Below are 20,373 nucleotides of genomic sequence, written 5' to 3' on the forward strand. Positions count from 1 at the left end.
TCTCTATGACAAACCTCGGACTTCCGGTGTCTGCGCAGTTCAATAAAAATGAAAGGAGCACTGGTCACGCATGCGCACAAGCGCGAACGGTGCGCAATTCATTTCTATGGAGCTGCAGACAGACCTCAGAAATCTGAGGTTTGTCATGGAGAACTTCGAGGGACTTTCGGTCCCCCGTTCTCCTTATCGCTGGGCGTCCCAGCGATCACACATGCATCCCCTCTCCTGTGGAGAGGGGATGCATGTCTTTTGTAGGAACAAACCCTTCAGTGGCGTCGAGCTGTAGCAGCCATAGCGGCAGCTAGCGGAGTCTCCGGCACGGGCCCCCTCATGCTGCGGGCCCCGTAGCAGTCGCTACGGCTGCTACTGCGGTAGTTACGCCGCTGAGAAAAGGCTATTTTTACTGGGAACAATTCAGTTGTGAAGTGGCTTTGAGGGGCCTATACAATACAAGCCCCGATAAGTCACCCCATTTTAAAAACTGCAACCCTCAAAGTATTCAAAACAGCATTTAGAAAGTTTGTTAACCCTTTAGGCGTTTCACAAGAATTAAAGAAAAGTAGAGGTGAAATTTACTCTTTTATTTTTATTTTTTTGCAGAAATTCATATTTAATCAAATGATTTCTGTAACACCGAAGGTTTACCAGAGAAACGCAACTCAATATTTGTTGCCCTGATTCTGCAGTTTTTAGAAATATCCTACATGTGGCCCTAGTGTGCTAATGGACTGAAAGGAACACCTAGAGGGTTTTGGGGCCTTCTTTTTATTAGAATATATTTTAGGTACCATGCCAGGTTTGAAGAGGTCTTATGATGCCAAAAAAAAGGAAATACCCCAAAAAAGACCCCACTTTGGAAACTACACCTTAAAACCAATTCATCTAGCTGTGTAGTGAGAATTTTGACACCACAGCTGTCTCATATATTTTATTAGAATTTGGACATGAAAATGAAACATTTTAATTTTTTCCAATAAGATTTAGTTTTAGCTAAAACAAAACAATGTTCACAAGGAATAAAGATGAAAAAAAAAAAGCATTTGTAAAGCAACTTCTCTGGAGTACAGAAATACCCCATATGTGGTCATAAACTGCTGTTTGGACACACGGCAAGGATCAGAAGAGAAGGAGTGCCATTTGGCTTTTGGAGCACAGATTTTGCTCGATTGGTTTCTTGGCACCATGTCGCTTTTGCAAAGCCCCTAAGGTACCAGTACAGTGGAAACTACCCAAAAGTGACTCCATTTACAAAACTGCACCCCTTGAGGAGTTCATATAGTGGTGTAGTAAGCATTTTTACCTCACAGGTGTTTCATAGATTTTATTAGAAATGGGCAGTGAAAATAAAAAAAATAAGTTTTAGCTCAAAATGTTTAATTTTCTCAACAAGTAAAGGAAAAAAAAAGAACTCCAACATTTGTAAAGCAATTTCTCCCGAGTACGGCAATACGCCATATATGGTCATAAACTGCTGTTTGGGCACACAGTAGGGCTCAGAAGGGAAGGAGCGCCATTTGGCTTTTGGAGTGCAGATATTGCTGGATTGGTTTCTGGGCGATATGTCGCATTTTCAAAGCCTCTGTGGAAATCCCCCAGAAGTGACCCCATTTTGGAAACTACACCCCTCAAGGTATTCACCTAGGGTAGTGAGCATCTTAACCCCGCAGGTGTTTTGAAGAAATTAGTGTGCAATCGATGTTGCAGAATGAAAATGGGAATTGTGCCACCTTAACAAGACAGTTCTCTAACTTTTATGCTGTGTTTCCCGGTTTTAGAAACATCCTACATGTGGCCCTAATCTTTTGCCTGGACATTCTACCAGGTTCAGGAGTGAAAGAGTACCATACGAGATTGAGGCCTAATTTGGCGATTTACAAAGTATTGGTTCACAATTGCAGAGGCTCTGATGTGAAATAATAAAAGAGACCCCTGAGAAGTGACCCCCATATTGGAAACTATACCCCTCAAAGCATTTATTAAGGGGTGTAGTGAGCATTCCCCCCCCCCCAGGTTTTATCCATAAATGAATGTGCTGCGGATGGTGCAAAGTAAAAATTTCAGTTTTTCGCTAGATATGCCATTTCAGTGGCAAATATGTAATGCCCAGCTTGTGCCACTGGAGACACACACCCCAAAAATCTGTAAAAAGGTTCTCCTTTTACAAAACTACACCCCTTGAGGAGTTCATCTAGTGGTGTAGTAAGCATTTTTACCTCATAGGTGTTTCATAGATTTTATTAGAAATGGGCAGTGAAAATAAAAAAAATAAGCTTTAGCTCAAAATGTTTAATTTTCTCAACAAGTATAGGAAAAAAAAGAACTCCAATATTTGTAAAGCAATTTCTCCTGAGTACGGCAATACCCCATACATGGTCATAAACTGCTGTTTGGGCACACTGTAGGGCTAAGAAGGGAGGGAGCGCCATTTGGCTTTTGGAGCGTGGATTTTGGTTGGTAGTAGTTTTGTCTGGAGTTTTACTGGTATTTTAGTTTATAAAGTGGGGCCATATGTAAGCTGTGCAGAGTACATCAGGGGCATAGTCAGGTGGTGTAATAATGGGGTAAAAAAAACAATAAAATAATCCATAGATGTGTGTTACGCTGTGAAGCAATCCTTTCTGCACAGGCCAGTGTCGCACTGATAAACGGTGTCCTTTCTTATCCCCCTTTTGGTCCACACTCCGCACCTTTACAGTTTGGGGAATTTCGCTGGGAAAGTGTTGTCCTGGCATAATATGGGCACCCTCGCTTCCAGCAGATATGTTTATGTCTTCCCCTTTCTGGTTCCCTAATTTTAGGGCCTTGATAAATCGCCTCTTGAAACGGAAGAAATGTAATGCACAACTGCATATTTTTATTTCCTGACTTATTGGAGCTTTAGCTAAATTAATTTTTTCATAGAGGTAGTTTTATGAGGGTTGTTTTTTTGCGGGACGAGCTGTAGTTATTATTGGTACCATTTTGGGGTACATGCGACTTTTTGATCAATTTTTATCCTATTTTGTGGGAAGCAAGTTGACCAAAAAACAGCAATTCTGGCACAGTTTTTTAGTGGGTTTTTTTATCCAGCATTCACCACGCGTTATAAATTACATGTTAACTTTATTCTGCGGGTCAGTACGATTCCAGCGATACCAAATCTGTAGCACTTTTTTTATGTTTTACAACTTTTTGCACAATAAAATTACCTTTGTAAAAAGAATGTATTTTTCTGTCGCCATGTTGTGAGAAACATAACTTCTTAATTTTTTAGTCGACGGAGCTGTATGATTGGATTTTTTTTTGTGAGATGAGCTATAGTTTTTATACGTACCATTTTTGGATACATGAGACTTTTTGAGCACTTTTTATTCCAATTTTTGTAGGGCAAAGTGACCAAAAAACTCTGGCATTATTTTTTTACAAGGTTTTTATTACGCTGTTCAACGCGTGGAATAAATAACAATATTTTTATGGTTCATGTCGTTACGGATGTGGCGATACCAAATATATATGGTTTATTTGTTTTTTTCAATAATAAAGGACTTGATAAGGGAAAAGGGCAATTGTGTTTTATTTTATTACCTGAAACTTTTATTATATTTTTTACAACTTTTTTGTCACTTTTTTTTTACACTTTTCTTTAGTACCACTAGGGGACTTGAAGGTCCAACAGTGTGATTTTTTTTTCTAATACATTGCACTACCTATGTAGTGCAATGTATTAGATCTGTCAGTCATTCACTAACAGAAAGCCGATTAGGCTTCGCCTCCGGGCGGGGCCTAATCGGCTTCCATAATGGCAGAGCAGGAGGCCATTGTTAGGCCTCTTGTTGCCATAGCAGCAGTCGGCAGCCCTGCCATCAAATGGCAGGGCTGCCGATCTGCTACCAACCTCTAAGATGCAGCGAACGCTTTCGCTGCATCTAAGGGGTTAATGGCAGGGATCGGAGCTAGCTCCAGTTCCTGCCGTTACAGGTGGATGTCAGCTGTAACATACAGCTGACATCCACCACTGATGATGCTGGCTCAGCTCCTGAGGCGGCACCATCTTTCCGTCGGCTACGGAAGCCTTTTGGGCCACACCTCCGGGCGTGGACTGGAAGGCTTCCATACTAGGCAGACCGGGAGGCCAGTCTTAGGCCTCCGGTTGCCTTTGCAGCCACCGGCACCCCGGTAATTTTGTTGCCGGGCTGGCGATGTGCTGCAAACCGCTTAAATGCAGCAATTGCTTTTGACCGCTGCATGTAAGGGGTTAAAGGCGGGAATCGAAGCTAACTTCGGTCCCCGCCATTACAGAAGAATGTCAGCTGTAACATTCAGCTGACACCCGGGAATGGTGGCACCGACTCAGCTTCTGAGCCACTGTCCACCATTTGTCGTATGGATACAGCAAATTGCGGGAAGCACAAGCTTTCCCTGACGTATCCTTATGACAAATATCGGGAAGGGGTTAAGATTGTCATGACTACTAGCCTAGCTTCTGGGTGGCTCTGGTTTGAGTTGCAGAGCCAATCTCATTTCTCTGTCTTCTTCCTATCAGATTCTAGGGTAGCGTATTAAGTCTGGTCAGTTCTTTCATTGTTGCTTGTGAATTTCTTTGTGTATGCAAGTATCTGATCAAGTTCCTGGCTACACCCTGTATAACCTGACTATTTGGATTATTGGAACTGTACCTCAGCTTTGTCTTTAGATTAACCCTTTTGCTCACTGATTTGGATATTCTGCTCTCGGCTGGTTTTGACCTCTGCAACTCCTGGTATTCTTCTGCTTTCTGATTTGGACTTAGTCTCTCCCGGTTGTGTACTCTGTTTGCTGTTTACCCTCTGTCTGTCTGGGTTCTGTTATGGTATTGCCTGCACTGCACCTCCTGTCCAACACTGTATTCTGTTAATGCAACCTGGGTTCTATGCAGCTAAATCCAACCTGCCTTGCGGTGGGCTCTGGTGAAGACCATAGAGTAACCTTAGACTCTGCTGATCAGAGTAGGGACGGACTTGAGTTAGCGGATTACCTGCACGCTTTATCCAGACAGTCTCCAGCTGCCTTTGGGGAATCGCTTACAGAGAAATTCCAAAACTTGCACTGTAATCATGTTTTCAGTACGGGACAGTTGTCCGGCAGCGAGGCAGGGACTCCTGGCATCGTACATAACTATGATGCTAGGAGCCCGGCTTCCTGCAGTGTGTTCGGTCCGGGTCTTCCGGCCGAAATACGTTCCGTACATTACGGACGTAACATGGTCGTGTGAATCCAGCCTAACAACTTCAAGCTCCTATGCAGACCTATTCATTTGTTTATTTTAGTTCTATCAGAGCAACATACCCTGGAAATTCTGGTGTCTCGGCGATTAGTCCCCAATCTCACACTTAGGCTAGATTCACACAAGCGTGGGGAAATTCGGACGAGAAAAATGTGACGTTTTTCACGTCCGAGGTGCCCCAGTTTGGGTCTCGTTTTCACGTTTCCCCATAGACTTGAGCCTATGGAGGGATTTGTGAAAACGGAAGATAATAGGACAGGTTCTATTTTTCAACGGACCCTTCACACGATCCATTGAACCAGCCCCATTGAAATACATCCGTCCGTGTGACGGCCGTTGTTTAACGGCCATCAAAGGGATGTATTCAATGCTCGTGTAAATAAGGCCTTAGAGGAATCCAACAAGCTGAGACATGGGGACCTGAAGTCAGGGTCAAATGCAAAGCAGGCAAAATGTACAGCATACCCAAGTTTTTGATGTTCAGTGTTTTATCTTAAACCCTCCCAAATGTTCCTGTAGCTGTACCAGTTTTAAAATGTAGAAAAAGAATTCTTTAACCTTCCTAAAGGAGTTTTCTGAGATTTAGACCCTAAATAGGTAAAGCATGTAAAAAAGTATAATAAAAGAAAACTTCACATGTGTTCACATAACGAGACGTGAACTGAGCCTTAGCCCCGTTGTAAGTCAATGGGGATAATATGCAGCTTTTCCATGTGGAATCCACGCATCTGCAGCGCGGTCATTATTCCCCACAGACTTTTTCCACTGCATGTGAAAGGGTTACAAATTCACTTGCATTGGATGTGGAATGGCAGCGGATTTGATGAGGATTTAGGAATTGAATCCACGCCTAAATCCTCATCAAATCCTGAACATGTGAACACCCATGTGCAAGAAGTCAAATACCATAGATTTTGGACAGGATTAACATGGTCACATACATTTGTCCATCAAAGTAATGGGGGAAATCTATCAACCTTTCTGCGCATTTTCTGGCATAAAAAACATGCGAAAGGGCGCCACCCTCGACACTTTTATGTAAAGGGGGGATTTTCAAAACATAGTGGAGCCACAGCTGCCTGACAAATTTATTATAATTTACACCAGAAAACTGGCGTAAATTATTGAGGAAATCTTCGCAAACTGCTAGCTGGCGTAGTTTTCACTCTGTGGGGCACAGCATTGTAAAGGACAGTGCTGGGTCCCGTACCTTAGCCTTCTCTGATTGGGCTACCCACTCAACCTACAACTCATCGAACAAGTAAATGGAAAAAAAAAATTATGCTCACCCTACCGCTCAGCATGATGTGGCTCATACAATGTACTGACACAGGATGTTGTATGCAACGCAGGACTGATCATGTTGAGTGCTGTGTTGCATATAAGGCCCTGACGCTGTCCAGCATCAGGGCCTTGGATGAGCCATGCAGCATGCTGAGGGGACCGAGAGGGTAGAAGATTAGAAAATGGAGAAATAGGGGATGCAGGTAACATGGCTTCAGTGTGAAAAAATGGCAAATAAAATGATTAGGTGGAAGTGTGACCGACCCCGCGGTCCTTCCTTATCCTGTTTCCAATGCTGTCACCAGATTATTTGGCTTTTTAGGCTGGATTCACAAATTGCGTATTTGTTGCAGATTTTGATGCAGTTTTTTTTTTTTTTACCAAAAGTGGATCTAGGAGGAAGAAGTTTAAGATTTCCTTTATTCCCCATTCTTTTTCAAACCACTTCTGGATTTGACTCAAAAATTTGCATCAAAATCTTGTACAAACGATCACTCCATATTAGTTTGTTATTTCAGCTTAGTCAAATGTAGATGTTATTCTTTGTGGAGGGCAAGATAAGTGGCTGCCAGACACCACTGGTGCAGCTTATCAATAACACAGGAGAAACAAAAGACCAGAGGCAATACATTACAGCCTGTCACATTCTTACTTACCTTGATGGTAAATATCAGGGGCATGTGCAGAACTATCACCATAGCAGCTGTTATAAGGGCCAGAGGGGCACCACATTGGTGCAAGAACATGAATCCTTTTTGAAAACAAGGTGTAGCGATCTAACACCCATATGCGTTTCTCTTTTGTGCAGAAGATCTGATATATGGCTCTACTATCAACCCTTCGCTTATTGTTCAGGTATAAACTGTAAGGGTATGTTCACATGCAAACTCAAAAACGGCTGAAAATACGGAGCTGTTTTCAAGGGAAAACACCTCCGGATTTTTGGAGCGTTTTTTACGGACGTTTTTGGAGCTGTTTTCAATAGAGTCAATGAAAAACGTCTCCAAAAACATCCCAAGAAGTGACCTGCACTTCTTTTTCGCGACAAAGCGGCCGCGTAAAAAAACGGCCCATTGGAAGCAAACGCTGTTTTTTCCATTGAAATCAATGGGCAGATGTTTGGACGTTCGTGTGAATAAGGCCTAAGGCTGTATTTACATCGGTTTTAGGGAACATGTATGCCATATGCTCTCAGCACATATGTCGAATGTAGCTATAGGCCCCCATTCTCCCGACGGAGGCCAAAAGAGTGTCCTTTTGGCCTCCGCCGAGCTCGTTTGCGTGGGAATACCTTTTTTTTGTGTGTGCTTTTCTATACAATTGGCCACTGCAAAAGAAAGTATCCTGCACGATATATAGCTTCTTTTTTTTTTTACATTGTGGCCGCTGGCCGATGTATTCCACTATATGGCTTTACAGTAATGTGAATAGAGCATTATACAGATGCATACGTTTGTACATTGTAAAAAAAAAAAAAAGTATACTGTGTGGTATACATTTCGTTTTTTTGGCGATACCTTCGCGCCGTCATGCCTTCCAATACAGTTAAATAAAAGGTATGCCGACATATAGCACCTAGACATATACCCAAAGGACACTCTTTTGACAAACGTCCAGTCCAAACAAGTCAATGACTACGTTCAGCGTACGTATTTCTCAGCGTGAACACAGCCTGGTGAAGGCTGCAGGGATGGGTGTCACAGGATTTCTCTCCAATAAATGGCTAAAGTGGGAGGGGGTTATGTTCCATACTCCTGATTGTCCCTGTAAATGGAGCAATGGCGTCCTCTAGGTCAGGACATCTATAAGTCGTCCAGGGGCAGTCTGCCTTCACATTTGTTTGCCATTTTATTAACATCATTGAACGTCACTTTTCTTACGTTAATAAAAAGTTAGCTACTTAGACTACTACACGGTCACAAGGCTCCAGCTGAGGAAAGGGACTACAGGCTGAACACAGCACAGGTTACATAGAGCCGGCGCACATACACAGCGTCCCCACACGACACGTGACAAAAAAAATGAATACGCCGAGTTTACCTGTAGTTACGGGGCAAGAGCCAGTGTCCAGCTCCGGCTTGTCTCTCCTCCGCTGACTGTCTGTTGTCTTCCGTTGTCATGGCAGCCGCCTGTATACCGCTCAGGAGCCGCCGCAGCTCCACACACACACTACACTACGGTGAAGGGAAGGCACGGCGGGCACTATATACACCAGCACGGCTACTGCACGGTATGAACGCCGGCGCCGCCCGCTATTTTTACTCATTTGTATTTTACTGGTATGTAATGGTGCTGGTGGGAGTGTGGTCAGTGCTTGACAACATATTTTCCTACTATGTACACGACCGTATTACGGCTCCGTACAACCTCATAGACATACGGAGCTGTGGTGAGGGGCCCACCCATACTGTACCTCATAAGTCTCTGCTTTTATACCAGGTATAGGAATATTTTTTTTGTCAGATTAAATAGGAATAATACAATGCTATATGGATGCGGTCTAGTGGATTGGTTTTGCGGTCTAGTGGACTTCCAGAAAACCCTTGTTGTGCACCTGTGTGTCATCAGGACTCGCATATCCACAACAATTCGCCAGTATTGGTGAATCCGCAAATCCGGACCGTAAAATGACTTGTCCTGAGTTTTTGCTGTCTGGATTTGTGACCGCGTAAATCACAATCTTGCGCATAGAATAGATCGGGTCCGCAATTTATCGGCAAAAATGATGATAAATTGCGGTCGCAATAGCACGGTCGTTTGCATGAGGCCTAACAGTTATGGGTGATTTTATTTTGCCGGAGAGGGCGCTCTATTTTTGCATTTCTAATCTATGGCTCCATAGTTTTATTTCTAAGTCACTTCGCAGGGGATGTTACAATGTGGGAGCATTAGTGTGATATCTGCAATAACTCTTTTTGTAGCATCAGAGAACCCCTTTATTATACAGAACGTAGGCTTTACATGATTAACATACCAGATCTGATCTCTGCCCTTATAAAAGTCCACTGTCTTGCGTTAAATAAACTATTTTCGGTTGGGTCAAGCATTGGTTTGTCTATTGTGTGCACAAATGAGGTCATATTATGCATATATATATGTATATATATATGGACGGGAGCCTTCTAACCCTCCCCCAACAGCAGACGTCAGGGGAAATAAGGATTGGACAGCTTATTTCCCTCTCCCCATTGACATAAACATAGGTGCTCGGTTTTTTAACATATTACATTCTTTTTACTCTTTATGTTGTTTTTTTTAGACAATATATGTAAAACGGAATTGGGAATATGTCTGAACTTACTGAATGCCCACCAGGTAAGATGCTCAATGTTCACTTTTCACATGCAGTCACATCTGTTTTCTTGGACGCTCATGAGCAGATATGGGAGAAGGTTGAAGTGAAACAAGAATCGGAATTATACAACCCCGTTAAATACCGTATCCTCTTCATGGATTCTGCACAACAAAAGCACACGGAGATCCCCGCTTCTCTTCTAGATCTTGAAGACCTTGAAGAACTGCACTTAGAGAAGAATCACATTGAAGTCATACCAAAGGAGATCTGCCATTTTCACAATATCAAAGTCCTCTACCTGAATAACAACAGTATTAATTACATTGGTAAGGAACTTGGAGAGCTAAAGAATCTCCAGAGTTTAGACCTAAGCAGCAACCCACTCAGTTACAACTCATTGGATGTCATAAGCCAGATCCATCAACTTCGAGAACTGAGACTTTACAACATAAACCTTGAAGAATTCCCAGTTCAGCTGTGTAAAAGCCTCCACCATTTGCAACTACTTGGCTTGTCCAACAACAAACTAAAGTCTCTTCCACCAGAAGTAACTAATTTAATACATCTCAAAGAAATATATTTGCAGAGCAATTCCTTTAAGTTATTTCCCATACAGATATGTGCTCTGAGATCTTTGGAGGTTGTTGATATTGAAAAAAATAAGCTGACATCTTTACCTGTTGAAATTGGATCATTATTTCATCTTGGTAAACTGTTCATAAGTTTCAATAAACTTTCCTTTATCCCAAAGACACTTTGTCAGTGCAAGAGGTTGGTTGTTCTTGATCTCTTTGATAATGGCCTCCGAAAACTTCCTCATGGTATCAGTGAGTTGAAAGAGCTAAATGAACTTGGACTGTCAAATACTCCGTTAAGAAAACTTCCATCCGGGATATGTCATTTGCATTCCCTTTGTCTGCTCTATCTGAAAAATACTGGCTTGTCCACGCTACCTGCTGCCTTTGCAAAACTAGAATCTCTAAAGATACTAGATCTCAGCCAAAATTGTTTCACCAATTTCCCCTCTGAAATTTGTGGTCTCAAGCAGCTTCAAGTCTTATCGATGGATGACAATTTAATAAGCATGGTAAGACTGAGTTATTTAATAAGACAATTTGAGTACATGTGCAGCCCTAATAGAATAAAGCAGACTTTCTTTTTTTCCCCTGAGTTTATCTTCCCCTCTTTCTAAGCTTAGAATTTGAGAACAATACGTTTGGGAAAGGCGATGGCTAAAGGCCCTTTGACACGGGCCATTTATCGGGCAAACGATCGTTCACATGGCAAATTAGCTGATTGTATAGTTTATGCAGCCTAAAATATTATCATTGTCGGCAGCACATCTCTCCAGGGAGATGCGCTGCCAACATGATGGAAATGTATGGGATGACTGGTCGTAATAATGAGGCCTCGTCCCTATACATAGCTCCTTGTGAAAGGAGCAAACGAGCGCCGATCAACGAGCTGCCTCGTTGATCTCTGCTCGTTTACATGGCCCATGTCGGGATGTGTAAGGCTGGATTCACACGAGCATGTTCGGTCCGTAAAGGACGGAACGTATTTCGCCTGCAAGTCCCGGACTGAACACACTGCAGGGAGCCGGGCTCCTAGCATCATACTTATGTACGACGGTAGGAGTCCCTGCCTCGCTGCAGGACAACTGCCCCGTACTGTAATCATGTTTTTAGTACGGGACAGTAGTTCCACGGAGAGGCAGGGACTCCTAGCGTCGTACATAACTATGATGCTAGGAGCCCGGCTCCCTGCAGTGTGTTCGGTCCGGGACTTGCGGCCGAAATACGTTCCGTCCTTTACGGACCGAACATGCTCGTGTGAATCCAGCCTAAGAAAAACCTTATGGGAGAAATCACAATTAAATGTATCCTTGGTCAGCTATCTCAATGGAGTGGACCACTTACAGCATGCAAGTTATTTATAATATGTTCATAAGGCTGCTTGGTACTGACTGGGATGTAGCAGGAGAAACCGCTGCTCTGACTGCAAATGACTTCAAGGAAAACTAAAGGCGGCCATACACATTAACCCCTTCCCGACATTTGACGTATCCATATGCCAAAGTCGGGTAGAGGAAGTATGGAGCAGGCTCACGGAGTGAACCCACTCCATACAATGTCGGTGTCGGCTGTTTGTTACAGCAGACACTTCAGAGTAACTAGAGGCATCGCGCTCGAGCGTGATCCCGCTTGTTTAACTCGTTTAATGCTGCGGTCAATAGCGACCGCAGCATTTAAATAGTTAGAAAGAGGGGGGCGACCCCCTCTAACACCTCATCGCGCCCCCCGCAATGCAATCGCGGGGGGGGGGGGGGGGCGATGGTTGCTGTGGCTGCCTGGGCGCTTAATAATGGCTCCCAGGTCCGCCATCTTTGTACACCTATTAGGCCCTGCCTGCGGCATGGCTTAATAGTTGCCTGTCAGAATCACGATATACTGCAATACATTAGTATTGCAGTATATCGTGCAAGCGATCTAACGATCGCTGGTTGAAGTCCCCTAGGGGGACTAATAAAAAAATTAAAATGAGTTAAATAAAGTTTTTTTTTGTGTAAAAAAAGAAAATATATTAAAAGTTCAAAAAACCCCCCTTTTCCCATTTTCCCCTTAGAGCATAGTAAAAAAATTAATAAATAAACATAATTGGTATCGCCGCGTCCGTAAAAGTCTAAATAAAATAAATAAATAAAGGACTGATAAGGGAAAAAGGGGGATTTTTACTTTTAAATCTTTTATTTTCTTATTTTTACACATCTTTTTTTAACTTTTTTTTAACTTTATTACTTTGTCCCACTAGGGGACATGAGGGCAGGAGGCCCTGATCGCTATTCTAATACACTGCACTACATGCGTAGTGCAGTGTATTAGAACTGTCAGCTACTCACTGACAGCAAGCATAGTGGGTCCTGACGTTGTCAGGACCCACTAGGCTTCCGTCTATGGCATAGCCGAACGCCATTGTTTGGTGTCCGGTTGCCATAGTCACCATCGCCGGCCGCTATCGCGTAGCAGGCCGGCGATGGCAGCTTAACCCCTAAAAAGCCGCGATCTCTATAGAACGCGGCTTTTAAGGGGTTAATCAGCGGGGACACAGCGATCGGTCCCCGCTGTAGGAGCTGTGACAGCTGCTGAATAAGACAGCAGCGTCACAGCTCCTGTATGTGTCGGGAGGACGCCGAAACGGCCGTTACTCCCGAGACGTACTATTACGGCATGGAGCGCGAACGATACAGCTGCCATGACGTAATAGTACGTCAAGGAGCGGGAAGGGGTTAAGGCATGTAAAATAGAAACCACAGTGCTGCTGCCAGATCCAAATCGGTAACCCGAAGGGACCGCTTAGGTAGAGAGAAAAATGGATCTTTCCAGGGGCGCTGCTGCGTGGTAGTAATGATAGGAACGAATTCCAGAGGTAATTGAAAGTTCAGGTTATTTAGGTGAGTGGCTACGCGTTTCAACGCTGAACAAGCGTCTTCCTCAGGCCATGTACCATGCCTCCTGTGTGTGTGTATATGTATACATGCCTCCTGTGTGTGTGTGTGTGTGTGTATATGTATACATGCCTCCTGTGTTTGTGTTTATATGTATACATGCCTCCTGTGTGTGTGTGTGTGTGTGTGTATATTCATACATGCCTCCTGTGTGTGTGTATATGTATACATGCCTCGTGTGTGTGTGTGTGTGTGTGTGTGTATATATATATGTATACATTCCTCCTGTTTGTGTGTGTATATATATATGCATACATGCCTCGTGTGTATGTGTGTGTGTGAGTGTCTTTATATATGTATACATGCCACGTGTGTGTGCGTGTGTGTATATGTATAAATGCTTCCTGTGTGTATATTTGTGTGTGTGTGTATATATATATATATATGTATACATGCCTTGTGTGTGTGTCTTTCTATATGTATACATGCCTTGTGTGTGTGTGTGTGTGTGTGTATGTATACATGCCTCGTGTGTGTGTGTGTGTGTGTGTGTGTGTGTGTGTGTGTGTGTGTGTGTGTGTTTGCTTGTATATCTAAATATATATTTTCGTACAGTATATTTGTGGTACAGTGGAGGAAATAAGTATTTGATCCCTTGCTGATTTTGTAAGTTTGCCCACTGTCAAAGTCATGAACAGTCTAGAATTTTTAGGCTAGGTTAATTTTACCAGTGAGAGATAGATTATATAAAAAAAAAAAAAAAACATAACATTGTCAAAATTATATATATTTATTTGCATTGTGCACAGAGAAATAAGTATTTGATCCCTTTGGCAAACAAGACTTAATACTTGGTGGCAAAACCCTTGTTGGCAAGCAAAGCAGTCAGACGTTTTTTTGTAGTTGATGATGAGGTTTGCACACATGTTAGATGGAATTTTGGCCCACTCCTCTTTGCAGATCATCTGTAAATCATTAAGATTTCGAGGCTGTCGCTTGGCAACCCGGATCTTCAGCTCCCTCCATAAGTTTTCGATGGGATTAAGGTCTGGAGACTGGCTAGGCCACTCCATGACCTTAATGTGCTTCTTTTTGAGCCACTCCTTTGTTGCCTTGGCTGTATGTTTCGGGTAATTGTCGTGCTGGAAGACCCAGCCACGAGCCATTTTTAATGTCCTGGTGGAGGGAAGGAGGTTGTCACTCGGGATTTGACGGTACATGGGTCCATCCATTCTCCCATTGATGCGGTGAAGTAGTCCTGTGCCCTTAGCAGAGAAACACCCCCAAAACATAATGTTTCCACCTCCATGCTTGACAGTGGGGACGGTGTTCTTTGGGTCATAGGCAGCATTTCTCTTCCTCCAAAAACGGCGAGTTGAGTTAATGCCAAAGAGCTCAATTTTAGTCTGATCTGACCACAGCACCTTCTCCCAATCACTCTCAGAATCATCCAGATGTTCATTTGCAAACTTCAGACGGGCCTGTACATGTGCCTTCTTGATCAGGGGGACCTTGCGGGCACTGCAGGATTTTAATCCATTACGGCGTAATGTGTTACCAATGGTTTTCTTGGTGACTGTGGTCCCAGCTGCCTTGAGATCATTAACAAGTTCCCCCCGTGTAGTTTTCGGCTGAGCTCTCACCTTCCTCAGCATCAAGGATACCCCACGAGGTGAGATTTTGCATGGAGCCCCAGATCGATGTCGATTGACAGTCATTTTGTGTGTCTTCCATTTTCTTACTATTGCACCAACAGTTGTCTCCTTCTCACCCAGCGCCTTACTTATGGTTTTGTAGCCCATTCCAGCCTTGTGCAGGTCTATGATCTTGTCCCTGACATCCTTAGAAAGCTCTTTGGTCTTGCCCATGTTGTAGAGGTTAGAGTCAGACTTATTAATTGAGTCTGTGGACAGGAGTCTTTTATACAGGTGACCATGTAAGACAGCTGTCTTTAATGCAGGCACCAAGTTGATTTGGAGCGTGTAACTGGTCTGGAGGAGGCTGAACTCTTAATGGTTGGTAGGGGATCAAATACTTATTTCTCTGTGCACAATGCAAATAAATATATATAATTTTGACTATGTGATTTTCAGTTTTTTTTTTTATATAATCTATCTCTCACTGGTAAAATTAACCTAGCCTAAAAATTCTAGACTGTTCATGTCTTTGACAGTGGTCAAACTTACAAAATCAGCAAGGGATCAAATACTTATTTCCTCCACTGTAAATTCTTTATTTGTGGAGGGCAGCAATAGATAGTCCCGCACAGGGCACCATCCAACCTAAGGCCGGCCCTGCGCATGGTAAAGAGAAGTGTATGACACCGACCAATCAGCGTCATACACTTCTCTTCATTCATGTTCAGCTATACTCACAGTGCTGTCACTTACTTCCACATTAACTTTACCGGAGTGTCGAGAGAATGATAAGACATTGCCTCCTGGCTGGACCTTACTTGTTGAGAGGGTAATGAATAGAAACTTTGTTCTTAATATAGATTACAACAGAAGTGAGATACTTAAAAAACCTGTCATATTTTGGGATAACTGGAAACAGATTTACTGCGTTCCCTGAAGAAGTCTTGCAGCTCGAGTCTTTGGAAAAACTTTATATCGGACAAGATCACGGTGTGCGACTTTCGAGTTTACCAGACAACATTTTCCTGATGAAGGTAAAACCATTGTTAATAATATTTCATAAATGGATTTTTAATTTTGTATGATGTAATAATAAAACGTGAGCATTTGTCTTCATATCAGAGATATAAAACATAATAAATTGCAACATTCATTCAGTACATTGGAAACTGTGGTTTAGTATATTTTGGTGATTGAGAACCGGGATTATCTATTTTTGGTTTTATCTAGAATTTAAAAGAATTATACATCGAAAACAATAATCTGGAATTCCTTCCATCCACATTGAGTTTGCTGCACAATCTTGAAGTTTTGGATTGCCACAATAACAAGCTGAAACATCTACCAGATGACATATGTCAACTTCATGGTAAAGTACTGTACTTGATGTTATAATTAAACAATTTACTAAGTAACAAAAACAGCAAATTATTATTTTTTTGTTCCCAGGCTTGAAAAAATTACTTCTTCAAAATAACCTTCTGACTAGTCTGCCAGATAACCTGGACATGTTACAAAAGCTGGACCTACTCTTACTAGATGGAAATCCATTGGGAGATCCATCTGTGGAGGTGTGCAGCCTCGGAAAAAGTGCTGTATGGGAATACTTACAAGAAAAAAGGCAGAAAATATTGTTAGTAACAAAGGTAGCTATGATGTTGTAATCCTGGATGAACTGATTTATTCACTTGACGTTAAAGCCTAACCCTACTTAAACATATTTGTTACCTGTCTTCTTAGCTTCTGTAAGGCACTATTTTGCTACTTCATGTTTGTTATCATGGGCAATCTATTGTGCTGCACAGATTATACAGTGACCATGGTAACGGCCCTTTTACACGGGCCAATAATCGGGCAAACGAGCGTTCATATGAATGCTCGTTCCCGATCATTGCTCTGTTCATTGGCTGATTGTATTGTTTATGTAGCATGAAATATTATCGTTGTTGACAGCACATCTTCCTGTGTAAATAGGGAGATGTGCTGCCAACATGATGGAAATGCATGGGGACGAGCAATCGTAGTAACAATTGCTCGTCCTCATACATAGGCCCTTGTGAAAGGAGCAAACGAGCACTGATCAACGAGCTGTCTCGTTGATCGGCACTCATTTACACGACCCATTTTGGGCTATGTAAGAGGACCCTAAGGCCGAGTTTCTATGGGTCGGATATATCCGACTTGGTCCCCGCAGCACCTTCAGTCTAAAAAACCGCACCACATTGTGGTGCGTTTTTTCTAATGGAATTTCCGCTACGGAAAGCAGCGCTGGGAAAAAAAAAGACATTCATACTTACCCCTCCCTCTACTCTGCGAGTTGTCTGGCCTCCTAAGATGACGTTGCAGGCCATGTGACACTGCAGCCTGTCATTGGCTGCAGCGGTCACATGGGATGCAACGTCATCCCAGAAGGCCATGCTGCTGGAAGAAGCAACGAGTTCTGGGTAAGTATGATTTATTTTTTTCTAAATTGCTATTTCTGCGGCGGAATCGCTGCGATTCTGCCGCAAAACATGGCTTTCTGTTGCAGGTTTTGCATTGAATTCAATGGGGAAAAGCAACTAAAACGCAACATAAATTGACATGCTGCGGATTTAAATTCCGCACCGCAGGTCAATTTATTAACGTTCACATTTTTTCCCGCAGAGTGGGCATGAGATTTCCTTAATATCATCCACTTTGCTGCTACTGTAAATGCTGCAGAATTTCTGCACAGAATTCCGTTGTGTAAATTCCGCAGCGTTTGCGCTATGTGGGAACCCAGTCTAGAGGTCCTTTTACACGGACCAATGATTGGGTGAACAAGCGTTTATACGAACGCTCGTTCCCGATTATTGCCCTGTGTAAACTAGGCAAAAAAAGTAGATGAACGCGCAAACGCTCATTCATCGGCGGATCACATCTTTTATGCAGAACAAAATATTATTGTTGTCGGCAGCACATCTCACTGTGGAAACAGGGAGATGTGCTGCCGACATGATGGAAATGCATGGGGACGAGCGATCGTAGTAAGTTCGTCCCTATTCTTAACCATTATTGCTCCGTTTAAAGGGAACAACGAGCACCAATCGACAAGCTGTATTGTCAATCAGTGCTCATTTTAAATGTGGTAAACACAGGCGATGTCTGCCCGTGTAAAACCACCATTAGTGTATTAGACTATGTTCACACTGGCATTAGGGTCTATTCTGTCAGGTGTTCATTGTTCGCTAATGTGCAACACTATCCTTTCATGTAAAAAAATAAATGGAATCCTGACTGATCCACGCTGGGTCCATCATATCAGTCATGGTTCCAGTAAAATCAGAAGCCATAACGCCAGTGCTGAAGTGCATAGATAATTACAGTCGATACAAAGATCATACAGGAAGTCACTGAGTAGAAAATGTCATCAGAATATGCAAAAGGAGGATTTGAGTGGAGACGGCAGCATATTGCGAGACATGTCATTGTTATCAACCATAACACTTTTCAATATGGTTAACTTTGGATCCTACCAAAAATGTTTTTAATGTTTTTTTTCATTAAGAGTCAGGCATTATGGCGTGGAATAATGGTACGGAGAGGACTTGGACCCTTTGCTTACCTTCTACAGATTGGAAAAAAAGGAAAGAAATTGAACAAGAAAGTTAAGGGTAAAAGCAAGAAGGGTGATTTAAAAGGAAAGAAAAAATAAAAAGCTTTCATAATGGTAAAAAAAAAAAGGCAAATGATGAAGAGATTGCAGTACTTAAATGACTGAAATGTATACTTTAACTATGGTAACGCATTCCAATGCTTATATCTGATTGTACGATCCAGTACTGGGAAGACATAACTCAACAGTATTACAAGGGGTAGTAGAGATAAACAGCTTTTAATATTACCCTGCAGTAAAGCTCTGTGATCTGACAAGTTTATCTTTTCACAATAAAAGTAAGTATTATTATTCACAAAATTCCTCAACTTTCATAATAACATAGTACATTTATCAGTAAGATTTAGATTTGTCAACCAAAAAAAACAAAATATTCTGTGCGTGGATCCCAGCGTATTACTGTTGCCATATGCTGTTAACAGCTTGAGCTCATTCACTTTTACCGTAATTGTACAATGTTCATACCAAGCAGCAGCTGGCCGTGAGGCCTGATTTATGTACATCAGCTCAGCATAGACTATCAATGTGTGATCGGTAGGGTCCAACCACCAGTATCAGGCAGAACAGGGACATATAAAAATGATGTAAACACGCTTGCACAAAGTGGTGAATATTCGGACGTAATTGGCCAATCATGCCATACACTCACCGTTTCATCTGACGACTTGACGAAAAAAATCCAGCGTGATCAATACGTTTTTCAGCAGACATTTCGACAGACTTTCATGTTATGTGAATATCCAGCTTTAGAATAGGGTACCAATGTGTTTTCCTGGGAGACACCTATAAGGGTACGTTCACACAGGGTGGATCGCTGCATAAAGGTACACAGCATATCCGCCCTGGTTCTGTGTCAATAGGAGGCCAAGACCCTTTTTTTCCAACATAAATTTTTGTTTATGACTAAAAAAGTGTCAGGGACCTTCATAGATAATTTAGCAATAACTCCAGAAAGTATAAATACAATAATATATAACTTTTTATTGATTATAATCATAGCTAATAAATAGCTTATTATTGTAGAAAATAGGTTTATTTCTTTTGTGCTGAAAACAGCGGTGAGAAGATATAATAGCACTACCTCAGTCAGTTTTACATGCAGGAAAAATTAAGAGCTTCTTGTCTGACAGCAACTTAGGGTCCTTTTACACGGCCCAACATGGGCTGTGTACACGAGCGCCGATCAACAAGACAGCTCGTTGATCAGCACTCATTTGCTCCTTTATCAAAGAGCTATGTTTGGGGACCTCTCGTCCTCATACATTTCTATCATGTCGGCAACACATCTCCCTACTTACACAGGAAGATGTGCTGCCGACAACGATAATAATTCTTGCAGCATAAACTATACGATCGGCTGATGAACGAGCGTTTGCTCGTACATCGGCTGATCGCTGCCCTGTTTACACAGGACAATTAGCGGGAACGAGCGTTCATATGAATGCCCGTTTGCCTGATAATTAGTCCATGTAAAAGGGCCTTTAGTCCCTTATATGGCTTAATTCATGGTGTGATTTTTTTCCCTAGAATTGGCCAATAGCTGGATAGCCACCCTGAAAAGAGCGACCCCTGACCAGACTGGAACCTGTGCACGACTGTTGCTGGTATCAATTTAAGCTAGTTATTGTCCTGGAGACGTGCTGGAAATGTCTCTTTGAAGACAGAATGCCATAACAGGCTGCCAAGGGTGACATCAGTACATGCCTCCTGTCCCTAATTGGTGGATGGACTTCAACGAGCACCCAAATGGGGTCCACTGCCGTTTAAATGCTGATAAGAACCCACTTTCCTCTCTTCTGCCACCCTCATGAGACAGTGACCGGCTGGCAAAAC

General features: G+C 42.5%; 2 protein-coding genes across 5 annotated transcripts in view; one reads left to right on the forward strand and one right to left on the reverse strand.

Moving 5' to 3' along the window:
• The window catches only part of LRRC34 (leucine rich repeat containing 34), a 28,433-nt gene extending 19,661 nt beyond the window's left edge, over positions 1 to 8,772 (reverse strand). Inside the window, exon 1 of one of the 4 annotated variants that reach the window (XM_075861588.1) lies at positions 8,567 to 8,772. The gene's annotated coding sequence lies outside the window, so the exon portion shown is untranslated. Of the gene's footprint in view, positions 1 to 8,406; positions 8,526 to 8,566 lie in introns of those variants that run through there. The other 3 variants (XM_075861584.1, XM_075861587.1, XM_075861586.1) reach the window with 3 other exon arrangements.
• On the forward strand, positions 8,669 to 18,840 carry LRRIQ4 (leucine rich repeats and IQ motif containing 4). The gene is made up of 6 exons (XM_075861583.1): positions 8,669 to 8,756; positions 9,786 to 10,908; positions 15,764 to 15,937; positions 16,134 to 16,272; positions 16,353 to 16,549; positions 18,433 to 18,840. Exons 2-6 carry the CDS (start codon positions 9,814 to 9,816, stop codon positions 18,577 to 18,579), a joined length of 1,752 nt encoding a protein of 583 aa, XP_075717698.1. The 5' UTR covers positions 8,669 to 8,756; positions 9,786 to 9,813; the 3' UTR covers positions 18,580 to 18,840.
• The last annotated feature ends 1,533 nt before the right edge of the window (positions 18,841 to 20,373 follow it).

The sequence above is a fragment of the Rhinoderma darwinii genome, chromosome 4 (assembly GCF_050947455.1).
Source record: "Rhinoderma darwinii isolate aRhiDar2 chromosome 4, aRhiDar2.hap1, whole genome shotgun sequence".
NCBI lineage: Eukaryota > Metazoa > Chordata > Amphibia > Anura > Rhinodermatidae > Rhinoderma > Rhinoderma darwinii.